This window comes from Pelodiscus sinensis, chromosome 21 (genome assembly GCF_052426305.1).
Source record: "Pelodiscus sinensis isolate ZL-2025 chromosome 21, ASM5242630v1, whole genome shotgun sequence".
Lineage (NCBI taxonomy): Eukaryota > Metazoa > Chordata > Testudines > Trionychidae > Pelodiscus > Pelodiscus sinensis.
In genome coordinates, this window is record NC_143072.1 from 18911045 (window position 1) to 18923989 (window position 12945).

At 40.7% G+C, this 12945-nt stretch overlaps 1 protein-coding gene across 6 annotated transcripts in view; it reads right to left on the minus strand.

The window, feature by feature from the left end:
• CUEDC1 (CUE domain containing 1) overlaps positions 1 to 12945 on the minus strand; it is a 166595-nt gene that overhangs the window by 31004 nt on the left and 122646 nt on the right. For 3 of the 6 annotated variants that reach the window (XM_075904801.2, XM_075904803.2, XM_075904802.2), the window contains exon 3: positions 3895 to 4194. In XM_075904801.2, coding sequence (XP_075760916.1) covers positions 3895 to 4185 — 291 coding nt within the window. In that variant the 5' untranslated portion in view covers positions 4186 to 4194. Of the gene's footprint in view, positions 1 to 3894; positions 4517 to 12945 lie in introns of all 6 variants that reach the window. The other 3 variants (XM_075904798.2, XM_075904800.2, XM_075904799.2) reach the window with 1 other exon arrangement.

The following is a 12945-nucleotide window of genomic DNA, read 5'->3' on the forward strand; positions in this document are numbered from 1 at the left end:
GATGGTGAAACAGCCACTAGAAAAATCAAGACAAAGCAGAAGAATCTAAGAATGAGAAAATGTTCTTTTGAAAGCAGAATATGTACAGAACGCAGCAGGCTTTCTTCATACCAGATGCAGGCAGGAGGAGGGGATAGAAGATGGGGTGCATGATGCCTGTAATAGTTGTCGGAATAAGTTTAATAAGGATCTAGGCCAAGGGTGGGCAACAAGCAGCCTGCAGGCTGGATGCAGTTCACCAGGATTAGTCCAGGTTGGGGCGCCAGACATTTTGTTTACCTGAATGTCCACTCTCAGCTCCCATTGGCTGAATTTGTCATTCCTGACCAATGGGAGCTGGGGGAAGTGGTGCAGGCTGGGTCAACAAGGGCTAACCCTGGCAAGCTGCATCTGGCTTGCGGGCTGCTTACTGCCCACCTCTGATGTAGGCCCAAGTCACAAAAACACAGCTCCCTCCTGCTTGTATGACTCCCATTAGAGGAAAACAGACCCCCAGCACCTGCAAGGTCCCATTGCCTTGATGTGAGATGTCACACTTCCTTCTGAGCATTCTGTGTCTTGTCAGGATGTTTTAAATCCATAAATAGTCAAAGAGCCTTGTGTAATCTGAAGCCAGTTTCCAGCTGCCAACTTTGCTAAGCCTGATACAGTCTGTCCTTGCCAGCTTTTGTAGGTAAAAATCTCTGCTCTCACTCTTCCTGCTCACCCCCCGCCCCTTTCCTTCTTTTCTTCCTACTTTTTGTTCTTATGAAACAAAGCTCATCATAATAGATTGAGTGGATACATCAGCAAAAAGAGCAGCACAAAAACAACTGACATTTTCAGACAATTGTCATTGCATTAAACTTTACCTGTCTGCAGAATAACTTTCCATTCCGATGAGTGAGAGTTACATGCATAGTTTCCATTCTCGCTCTAGTACATACAGACCCAGAGAATTCCTTCTAAAGCTATTTCGCCATAGTTTCTGCACTTCACCATACGTTATGATAGTACAAATGGAAGTGAAGGCCACTAAATATGTCTGTGTGCTTGCACAGAGATCCAGATGGAGCATGTTCCTTGATAAACAAAGTAGACAAAGCTGGAACTCAAGCTGTTTGGAAGCCTGTTTGCATCTTCAGTTAGTAGCTGTTTTCTTCTTTCTACTCCTGTTTCGGTAGCTCTCTAATTTTCTCTTGATACCCTGTGCCTAACCCTCCATAGAGCCATCCAGTTATGGACTGGAAATCTCCTTTTTCTGGCTGATACAAATTAAATGACTGCCACATAGAATTTCCCTTTTCCATTCTCTCCCTTTTACTCTCATGTCACCGTTTACTACTAAAAGGCTAAAGAAAATTATTGTTGGGAGTCAGAATTTTAACTTGGTTTATTTTTATTCTTGACATAGGAACATGCTGCTATTTATCTCACCAGCAGACATAGGAAAGCGATGGCTTGCTATGCCTCAGCACAGGAGCTCACAATTAATGTGTGCATGTGATGGTCACTATAACTGTGGGCTGTAAATGACTCTCATCCTCTGTTAATAATGATAGAAATGTAGCCGTGTTAGTCTGGCGTAGCTGAAACAAAAACAGGACTATGTAGTCTTTTTTGTTTCTTTGTTAATAAGGCACAGAGAAAAATATGTAACACACACTGAGCAATGGAGAACTCACAATTCAATCCCACATGGGACAGGAGAGGAGGAGAACAGGTCTATGCACATGCACTAAGAGCAAACTAGATCCCCCCATAATATTTTAGATTCATTCTCACTTCATCAGCTTCATTTCCTTCCTAGTCATTATTAACTATGTCTGCTTCAGTGCTTTGCCTTTTCTTTATCAGATCTTGCATTTGTCTTGCTTACAGCAAACAAATCCTGATCAGAGCCACTCTTCAATCAGAGCCACGAATGCTCATCATCTAATAAACCATCTTGTTAGTCTTTAAAGTGCTACATAGTCCTGGTTTTTGTTTCAATCTCAAGGTACATGAAGAACATAAAAATGAAAGAGCATGGAACTGAATACAGAGTATAAGCTAAATAGCTGGTGCTGACATTTCCTGTGACAATAGCATTGCAAACCTGAGACTCGAGTGCACTTCCGCTCTGAAAAATAAGGAAATATAACTTCTTCTTCCTCTGACTTTAGTGACAAAGACTTAGCTAACTCAGTTCCAAATGCAGGGCCAAATCATGGTGACATTTCTTGCTTTCAACCTCGGTGCTACTGGACCAGGCACTCTAACTGCACCTTCTTATGGCATTTAAGTAACACAAGGGCTGCCGAATATGATCAGCATTGGTGATCACTCATCCAAGTTGGAGTTTTACCAATTACAAGGGTAAAAAGAATGTTTATATTCCACTGCCAATCATGAGGGCCTAGGGTTGCCAGATGGTTTTTGAAAAAATACCGAAAAAAAAGACCCTGAGAGTTATTAAGCAAAAAATCCCCAAAATGAACAAACAAACAAAAAGCGTGGCCCCTTTAAGAAACGCTTTGCTTTTGAGGCTTTTTGGCCATAACAGGCTGCTGGCGGCCGCCTGCCATCATGCCTCCCTGCACCAGGCTGGACAGGTCCCCTGCGGAACCCGGTAAGCACACAGGATTTTCACCTCCTGTCCGGGGAAAAAAATCAGAAAATACTGGACATTTTAGGTGTCCGGTATTTTCTGATTTTTTTTTTTAACTAGACAGGAGGCGAAAATACCAGACTGTCCGGTTCAATACCAGACACCTGGCAACCCTATGAGGGCCATATAGTTCTTGAAGGACAATCTAAAAATTCAGACTGCACTGAAAGCAAAATCTAGCAGCAAATATGAAATGAGAAAAGAAATCCCTTTAATTAACACACTATCTAATTACAGAATATTATACCAGTATTATATGCACATGTACATCTCTTGAATGAGCACAGAAAAGAAAGCATGCAACTCAAAAAATGAAGTGCAATGCTCCACACTCAGGCCCTGATACAGGAAACATGTATATGTTTGCGAGTAGTCTTATTGACTTCACAGTATTTATACTAACCCACAAGTTTAATTGTGTGAATTAGGGATGTTAAAATGCATTTATTTTGGTAAACATGTAACTGCTGAAATTTTCAGCAGTTACTCTTTTACACACGGAGGCGGCGGCTCTGTGGGAGTCGGTGGATGTGGGGAATCAGCTTTTAAGCCGGCTCCCCACTCATACTCGCTTCTGCAGAGCTGTCTCTGCATCCTTCCCACTGTGTTGCTGCTGTTGTCAGAGGCAGTAGCATGGGGAGGGGGGGAGAAGGGGGAGGCCAGTAAGGCAGGCGGCTCTCTAGAGCCAGTGTTCATGGGGAGCCTACTTAAAAGTCAGATACCTGTGAGCACCGGCTCAGACCTGCCTCCTCCCTTCCTGCACTGCTGCCTTTAATACAGAAGCAGCAGCGTAGGGGGAAGAGGGAATACGTGTAACCGTTTACACTATCACATCTCTAGTGTGAAGTCAGTGTATTTACACACAGGCACATGATTTCAGTAAGATTACTCACATGCCTAGAAGTGTGTACTCATATGCTTTACTGAATTGGAACCTAACACAGTGCCTTTCATCTGAGGATGTCATGGTGCTTTATAATGCTGCACGTGGGTCAATGGGAGATAGTCTCCTATCGACTTACCTTTCTCTTCTCGACCAGGGTAGAGGACCGGGGTTGACTAGAGAGCAATCTGAGATCGATTTGGTGGGTCTTCACTAGACCCGCTAAATCAACTGCTGGTAAATCGATCTCCACTATCTCGATCCCGGCTGTAGTGGAGATGTAGCCATAGTCCTTGTCTATAGACAAGAACTCTTATCCTTTTCCTGGATGCCAGTGAATAAAGCCTCCAACCATGCAAAATGCGGGGGTAATAAACGTTACCTCTGGGGGAATACTGTCATCTGAGTCCGAGCTGTCATCATAACCACTGCCGTCTAAATTCATCAGTAAGAGTTGGTCAATGGTGGCATCTACAGCTCCGTTGTTAGCCCTCAAAACACATTCAATAATGTCATAATCCATATTGGGGAACATAGTCTTGAAATCCTCCATGGCTTGGTTGAACTCCAGCCGTCGGACCTGCCTGGTGGGCCGGCTATTGTTGAGTTCCTGGGCGGAAGAGCTGTTCCTTGAGCTGCCATTGCTGCTGCTCCGCCGGAACAGGCTTGTCATTTTTGAGAGCTGTTTTTGAAAAATGTTTAAACTTTAAAAATCTGCTTTAGAAATAAAAAAATTAGACTATAAATCCTAGGTGAGGAAAAGCGAGAGGGGAGAGCACCGTCTGCCAGCTTTGTGGTCAAGATGCTACGTAGCCATCCTTTAACACTACTGCCCAGTTATGCAGCACACAATAGGGGGACATCTGGGACGCCTCAGCAGAAGAGCAGGGACTGCTGTGCAAACATGGAGGGGCCTGGCTCCAAGCAATTGTCCACTGGGGATCTATGTTGGACAGGTCTTCAGCAACATGACAGCCTTTTGAGACACCGGAGCATGATCTAACCTGGAAACAAGAAACAAAACACACTTGGAACAGAATCATGAGGGAAACAAATCAGGATTTTTTTTAAATAGAAAGAAGGCTTTTTGATTGAAAAAAAAATGATCCTTTGATCAAATGATTTTTTTCTTTATTGTGGAAAGACGTTGACTTCCCTCTAAATATTTCAGGAAGTTTGTCAAAAATGATTTTGAAATCATTGACAGAGTCAGAAAGGGTATATGTATGAATAAGTGTGTGCGCACAGCACCTAGTTTTCAGTAGATGAAACATTTAAAAAATGCCAAGAATGTTTCTGATCAAAATTTTGATTAAAAAAAGGAGGGGAGGAGAAAAAAATAATTGAAAGTGGGTATACTTCCAAACCTCTAGAGGGAAACAACACAATTAAAAAAACCTTTTTGACCAGCCATGGAGCTTAACACGCAGCAGCGTTACAATTCCTAAAGACTGTACCTATTAACTATTAATTATCTATTAGCCTGTCATTAGGTCTAAGGCAGAAGACAGCTCCCAGGATAGAAGATGACACTGCATATACTACATTTGTATCTTAGCCTCATTAAATACAGATAAGGAGGACACTTATCTCAAGTACAAAGAATGAGTGAAACAAAACTGGAGTGTTTGCAAATCTTTGGACCTCTCTCCAGGCAAAGAAATACAACTAGCATCCAGATACCACAGTGCTAGGCATTAGCAAGCAGAGAAATATACTCTTACTATTTAGGGCTGGGAGGAAAAGCATAACTAGGCATATCACAATTTGGTTTTTTTTGTCAGTGGAGTCCTGGCTTCCAGTGCCCAGTTCAAACCACTAAGCCACACAGTCTCCATAAACATCATAATGCTGTACTTTCAAATATTTATTAAGAAGTCAGTGACTAAGCAGTCATGTTTATATGGCACTTACAGAAATGAGTACAGTTATCTGCAGAGAAAGCTTCAGAGGGAGATTTTAAAACTGTCAAACATTTGTATAAACAAAGTCATTTGGATTTGCTGCTGAGAATGTGAACTTTGAGCTGCTCTTTTAGAACAAGAACTTCAAAAGGGACAGGTGTCACCACAATTTAGATAACACATTGCCTTACTTCCCTCTCCAAGTAATCATATCAATCTTCTGATGCTGTTATAAATTCCTCTTTAATAAATCCCTCCTTATATGTTACAAGAATAACAACTCTAAGGGGAGGAGGTTGGTCTTCTTTTTCAAAAGGAGCTACTGAATTCCCTACTGAATGCAGTAACGTCCAAAAAAAATGTACAATCATTCATTGTTATGCAAATTACAGTAGCACACAGAAACCCCAATCAGTCATGGATTCGGGACTCTGATGTGCTAGGTGCTGTACAAACAGAAAAAAAAGGTGACCTCTGCCCTAAAGAGATTACCATCTGAATAAATAACAAATGCATTTTCTGCCCCCAAAGAGTTACAATCTTAAATAAAACCATTGAAAATCTCCAGATACATTGTTGTTATTTATAAATAGTTAAGTGCCTCTATAAACAGAGAAAGTGAGTAGAACTACTTCTAACAATTTTAGAACAGAAGATAAACACTTTGCAACATAACATCAACATTGGAAGAAATCGCCAAATCCAAGATTAACTTTCACTTTAAAACCATAAACAGATTATATAGCTCCTGCCTCTTGTTTGGAGACATAGGGCCAAATTCATTGTTAGATTAAACTACACTGATTAACAGATTTACACCAAGGATAGATTGGTCCATAATATAAATTTTCGAGGGCTCTCTCTTAATTGGCTGGTGAAAAGTTCAAGACAACTGTTGCAGAAATTATATTTAATTACAAAAAAAACCAAATCAAATTATTTTAAAATAAAATGTCAGAAGGACCTTAGCCAAACATCATGTAATCAGATTCAAAACCATTAGGCAGAGCAATAGCCTTCTAAAGTCACCCGTGAATAACTGTTTGATTATCATGTATCTGCATTATGCATTAAAGTTATGTTCCTTATACTATCCAATTCATGTTAGCAATAAAGCTGCGGGCTTTTACATCTTGAGTTATTCTAAGCAATTTAATAGGCTGCATAGCGTCTGTTAGGGGGATACTTACCGGGTAACTGGTTAGCCAGTTAACCGTTAATATCCCTGCAATGCAGTAGAGGTCCCTCCAACAATCTGTACTAAGCCCACAGAAACATTAGACAGATGTGCTTAATTCTGCACTTCTGTTTGAAGCCTCTTTTCACAATAATGCCCTGCTCTGTTTCTGATGCCTCATGAAAGCACTCTGGCTTGTAAGCATCTGGGTGCACCCATGTCCTCCTCTTTTCTTTGTCTTAGCTCGGATTCTGCATTGCTATTGAAATCAACATATTTTGAAAATGTAGAAAAACATCCAAATTTAAACTCATATTCTATTATTGTTAAACAGTGCAGTTAAAATTGTGATCAACTGTGATTACTTTTTAACATTATAATTAATTGCAGTTAATTTTTTAAATAATTTGACAAACCTAATTATTCATATTACAGTAGTGGGTAGAGGGCTTCATCGTCCTAGTCATTATAAATACAAACAGTGAGAGACTGTCTGTACCTGCTCCAAAGAGTTTACAATTTAAATCAATGATTCCCCACCCATGGGTTCTAGTCACTTGCGGTCCAATCAGCATAGACCTGTGGCCCATGTGACATCCTTGAGGCCATACAGGTTATATATATATATATATTGTGTGGATGAGGCCCACATAACACAAGGAGAATTGCATATGCAACCCACAATTGTAAATAGATTGAGAACTACTGACCTAAATAAGAAAAAGGGTGAACAGGAGCCAGGAACAGCACTGTCCTCATTTATAGTTTAGGAACAGCGGGCACAAAGATTAAATGACTTGCCCAAAAGCACTTAAGAAACCTGTGACAGAGCTTGGAATTAAATAATTCTTTTTGGAGGCCCAATCCCTTTGTGCCCCATCACCACTACCTCTTAACTGCATTAGGGAGCCACACAAACTCAATATAAATTGATGGGTCCAACTGAAAACATGTCTACAATAGCAGCCATGTTGGGAGAGGAAACACTGTTACTAGATGAGCAACAAGGAGTCCTGTGGCACCTTATAGACTAATATTTGTATTGGAGCATAAGCTTTCATGGGCAAAGACCCACTTCGTCAGATGCATGAACAGATGAAGACGAAGTGGGTCTTTGCCCACAAGCTTATGCTCCAATACATCTGTTAGTCTATAAGGTGCCACAGGACTCCTTGTCCTTTTACAGATCCAGGTTAACACGCCTACCTCTGATACTTGTTACTATATGCTTGCCCTCCAATAAATTCACATATGGTTTTATAATGCAATACAAATTGGCCTGACTCATGTTTTCACTATATTGGCAAATATACACAGCCCTGCATCATTAACCACTGGTAAATGATCCCTTCAAGTCAGTTATGTTTCCAATTTAGCTAGGACAGTAGAACATGCAGCATTAGGAAGGCTCCAGTAGTGAGTGGGTCTCTTGAGTGACCCAGCCCTCCTTTGTCTCAGTGGGCCACCTGCAGCCTACTGGGGTTACACCTATGGCTCGTGCACCCCCTCTCTGGCCCTTTCCCCCATGCACCTCTTGCTCTCTAGGGCACTGGGACCTGGCACTTCCTACTCCCCTTCCCTTCCAGCACTTTTGAAGCACCATGAATCTCCTGATTCATACTCTGTCTCCATTTCTCCCCCTCCCTCCCAGAGTTTGAACAGCTGCAAACAGATGAGGGGGTACAAACAAGGGGTGCAGTGGCCACAGGTGGAATCCCAGTGGGCCACATGCAACCCATGGGCTGCAGGTTGCCCATCAGTGCTGTAATGTAAGCATCTGTAGAACTACAGCCTGGGACTATGGAGGTTCTGGGCCACCAACACATACACATTGCCATTCAGAGCTTATGCTAAGTTTCTTCTCGGTAACCCTATAAAGCTAGACACTGCAGGAAGTATCGCATAGTAGAGCCTGTGTAACAGTCTTCTTGCAGACTACTGGTTGACTGATGTGGATACAACAGCCAGGAAGTCATTACAGAAAGCAGTCTGAACAATTATGCAGGCTACCCACTTCTGCTCCAGAGCTTGCATTACCATGAACCTTCGATTCTGGCTTCTGACACCACTTCATCAAGGACTCCAGTACAGGCTTCCTGTCTGTATCTGACCCTGTCTTCCTGGTACTGGTATACTCCCTGTCTTCCTCACTCAAACTAGGGTTATTAAATATCGATTAACTGAATAGTCAATTAACCTCGTGAATTCTTATTGGTTACTCAACTATTCTATAGTCTCCAGGAGTGAGGCCGGCAGCCAATGTGCTCCAGCCCCACTCCCGCAGAGCGCTTACTTCAAACAACGTTTTCAAAATGGGAAAGCACTTATTACTGGGTGAATGGTAAAGCCAGACATGCTTTGTGTGTGACATTTCACAGATATATTTCTCTGATTCCTCCTGGGTTTTGAATTTGCCATGCTGGGATTTTTTCATTTCTCACATTTCATGAGATTTTTCAATTAGTCTTCCTCCCATGCTACAAAAACAAGAGCAGTTGATCTTGTTAACATTGCTGGTTTGTGCTGTATATATAGGACACTTTTCTACTAGTTCTTTCAGAAGGAAGGTCCCCATTTGGATTTTATTTTTTATGCTTAATCTTTCCGCAGACTGCTGCACTAAACCCAACCTAAATTAATTTGATGCCTTTTCAAACCAAGGCCAAGATCTTTCAACTAGAACCATGAAGGAGGGCCCCCTGCACCCACACTGATCCACTTGCAGGATTGAGGCTTAGAATTATGGCATGCCTATTAGTATTTATTATTATTACTGTAACACCAAAAGGACCTCATCATGGATCAGGGCCCCACCATGCTAGGTACTCTACAAACAAAACAAAAAAACCAGTCTCTACTTCACACACCTAATAACATAAATACAACAAGAGCAACAGATTCATACAAGTAGTCTGACAGGGAAACAATGCAACAATATCATCAGCATAATATTGTGGTCTCATCATACCAGCAGCCTAACTGTTGTCAAGTTTTCCTGGCAGAAAACAGAGAGATCCTTATGGTATTTTCAATGAGAGTTAAGAGCCACAAAGCAGATCCTACACTTTGCAACTTCTATCCAAAAACTGAAAAAGGGCATGGCAACTGACAAGCATTACATCTCATAAGTATTTTGAATGTGGGTAACAGCGGCAAAAGTTTAAGGGACTTGATACATACTTGTGTGATCTTGGGCAAAGCCAGGAATGAAACCCAGACCTCCTGCCTTCCACTTCCTTGCATTCACCACTAGACGGTATTTCTTTCCCATTGTTCATCGAAAGGCATTAAGTCATATAACCGTAGACAGAACGCAGGCCTGCATGTTTGGTTGTTAAGCAGTTGAACATGTAGCAGTTACTAAGAGGCCTGTCCTGCTTCACTATCTAATTATCTGACTCTAGAAAACAGCAAGTACCATGGTGCATAATTGCAAGAGAGTGGAATTCTTTTGTCAGAGAAACCGTGGTAACCAGCAAAGAAACAAACATTTTCAGCATTACATTCTGGCTCCTGGCCCCCCTTAACACTTACATTTTATTTAAAACTACCGAGACAGTCGCTAACAGAGATTGAGTTCAGTCCAGAAAAACTAAGGTGCTGATTAGATAAAAATACCTATTATAGAGATTTCCAAAAGTATTGAATACTAAAGAGAAATAAAAGCGGTGATGAGGCAGGATATCAGCTAAAATGTAATAACTACAGAGTGCTAAAAACACTTTGCTCTCTGGTGTCATTTAATAACTAAATATCTCACAGCTGCTTCCACCTGCTAGGCTGATGGTATCATGTCAATTCACATGATAAGCCAACACATGGTCATTATGCTTTCCTGATGTTGATGCAAGAGGGAAAAAAGCAGTAACAGAGTCACTTTAAACTCACTTCAGAAAAAAACTGAATTGGTAGAAGCCTCTTCTTTATGAGTTGATTAACAACTTCTGACCAGAGAACAATAGGAATCAAGCAATAATACTAGCAACACTCGTGGTTCTACTCTGTGGGAATTCTGCAGGGTATCTTGTGTGCTATTCTGATCACCCCATGAGACACAAAGAAGGCCATTCAAAAACATGGCAGCTTCTTATAAAGAACAGCTTTGTAAAGACAAAAATGCAACTGCTACAGTCTTAGAGACCCTCAATATTCCAAATATTTTATACAAGAGACTGTCTTTTTTTCTTTTCTTTTCTTTTTTTCTTTTTTTCCAGTTGCTTGCTTACCAGAACACAGTGGTTTTCAACAGAAGTCATCCTACAGGGCAGATGGAATTTTTAGCATATAAGAGGCTAGAAAGAAACCTGGCTGATTCAGTGTAGTCTGATTTTTGGATGACAAGGAAAATCTACAGATTGCTTTATATGCCATGGCAAAATACATATGAATGTGTCACATGAAGATCCACTCAGACCATATTTGCCACTGCTAAGAATCATATAGACCACTACCATATGTGTCTTCATATATTGTGCCAAATCCCATGCATCTCTGATCCCAACATTTGTGGCCACAGTCTGCCCACATGGAACAACTTGTAGGATTAAGACCAGAATTTACACATTCCTTATTAGGACACAACTCCCATTAACTTCTGTATTTAGCCCCCAGCTTAGGAAAGCATTCCTGTGCAGGAAGGGAGCTTAAGCACATTCCAATGAAGTCAAAGACACTGTAGCATATGCTTAAAATGAAGCACCTTTTCTTAATTTTAATAAAATGTTCTTTATGAGCCTGTGTCTGTAAAAAGGGGCCCAGTGATAGACTCTTTTTTCAAACAATGTATCTTAAACAAAACCAGTTGATATTATTGGTCTGTGTTATACCGGGGTGTCTAATTTAATATTCTTTAAAAATAGCAGTATGTTATGAGGCTTAGCTTTGTTTAAAAGATATTATGCCTGATGTGACTATAAAAGGTCATTTAGTAGTGTAGCTACTAAAGGTCAGAGGTAGTGTAAAACAAACCATACCCTCTCCCCCTAACCTGCATGGTATTGCAGGGGGAAATTATTTTGGGGAACTTCTACAGGCTAGGACAGACTAGATGTCCACAATGGTCTTTTCTGGCCCTAGAATCTATGAATTGCCACACACCTAACAAATTATTTATATTGTACCAGAGATCCCTGCTTCCAATCTAATATTACTTCAGATGGGTTTTCCTTTTCCACATGTGGATGAAATCTATCCATGGTCACAGACATAGCTCTAGGTCCCATTCATGTTTTTTGAGGGTTTAATTTGTACATAAGCCTTGCACTGGCCCTCTACACGGGGTGAATGGCCTGAAGACATCCTAGTATGTTGCGTTATATGTGAAGAACACAGGCCCAATATTCCAAGTGCTCGAAGTGTCCACTGGTTTCAGTTGGGTGCTCAGCAATACTCAAAATCAGGCCCCATGTCAGCAAGAGACCAAGTCACTTTGTTCTAATATAAATGATTCCTTTCCAAAGTAGCTGTGAGTCAATATGATAGGGGAGACTGGGACAACTCATCTAAATTACAGATCACAGTCCATACATAGCATGTCTGAGAGCAGTAACAGACTGAGTAACTGAAAGTTTCTGATCAGAATAATTTAAAAATTAGGTATGTGTGCAATATGCTGTATGTCAACAAGGCTCCATAGCATGTCTTGTTTAAACAGAACTTAAGGGATTGCCATGGTCAGCTATTTCAAAAACCATGGATGACACAATAACACTGTAGTTTGGAAAGAGTCTGCTGTGAACCCTGTGTTAGACAGATGACATGAATCAGAGGTTGTTAGAATTACTGCAGTGATTAAATTAAATAACTGATAAATTAATAAATAATTAATAATCAAATAATTATTTTTGTAAAGCTAGGGAAGCACAGGGGAGATGTGAAGAAGTTAGAGAAAGGTAAAGGTCATGCTGATTTTCCAAAAAGTAAAGATGAGTGCTCTTGTCCACTACTAGCCTAACTTCTCATTTAAAATGAAAGAAAAATCACACTCAGTGAACAACTGAAAAAAAAGTGTCACACGCAGATTTTTACAGCTCCATTGGAAACATTCGAGGCAGAAAGTGGACATTTTTAAGTACTGAAATGCTTCAGTTTGTGATGCAGCAAATCATGGTGTGAGGTTATTTGGCCTACTAGCTAGAAGTAAGTACTGAAAACAAATCCGAATTCTGGAGTTCTGTTCCACTGTCTCACCATGAACAAGTCATCTTGGCTGAGATTGTAAAAATTCACCTTAGGGATTTTGGACATTAAAGTCCCATTAAAATTAATCCCACTAATAACCTCAGCCTTAGCTTCTTTATGCCTCAGGCTCCCCATTTGTAAGATCAAGATAGTAAAACTTATCTACTGATAA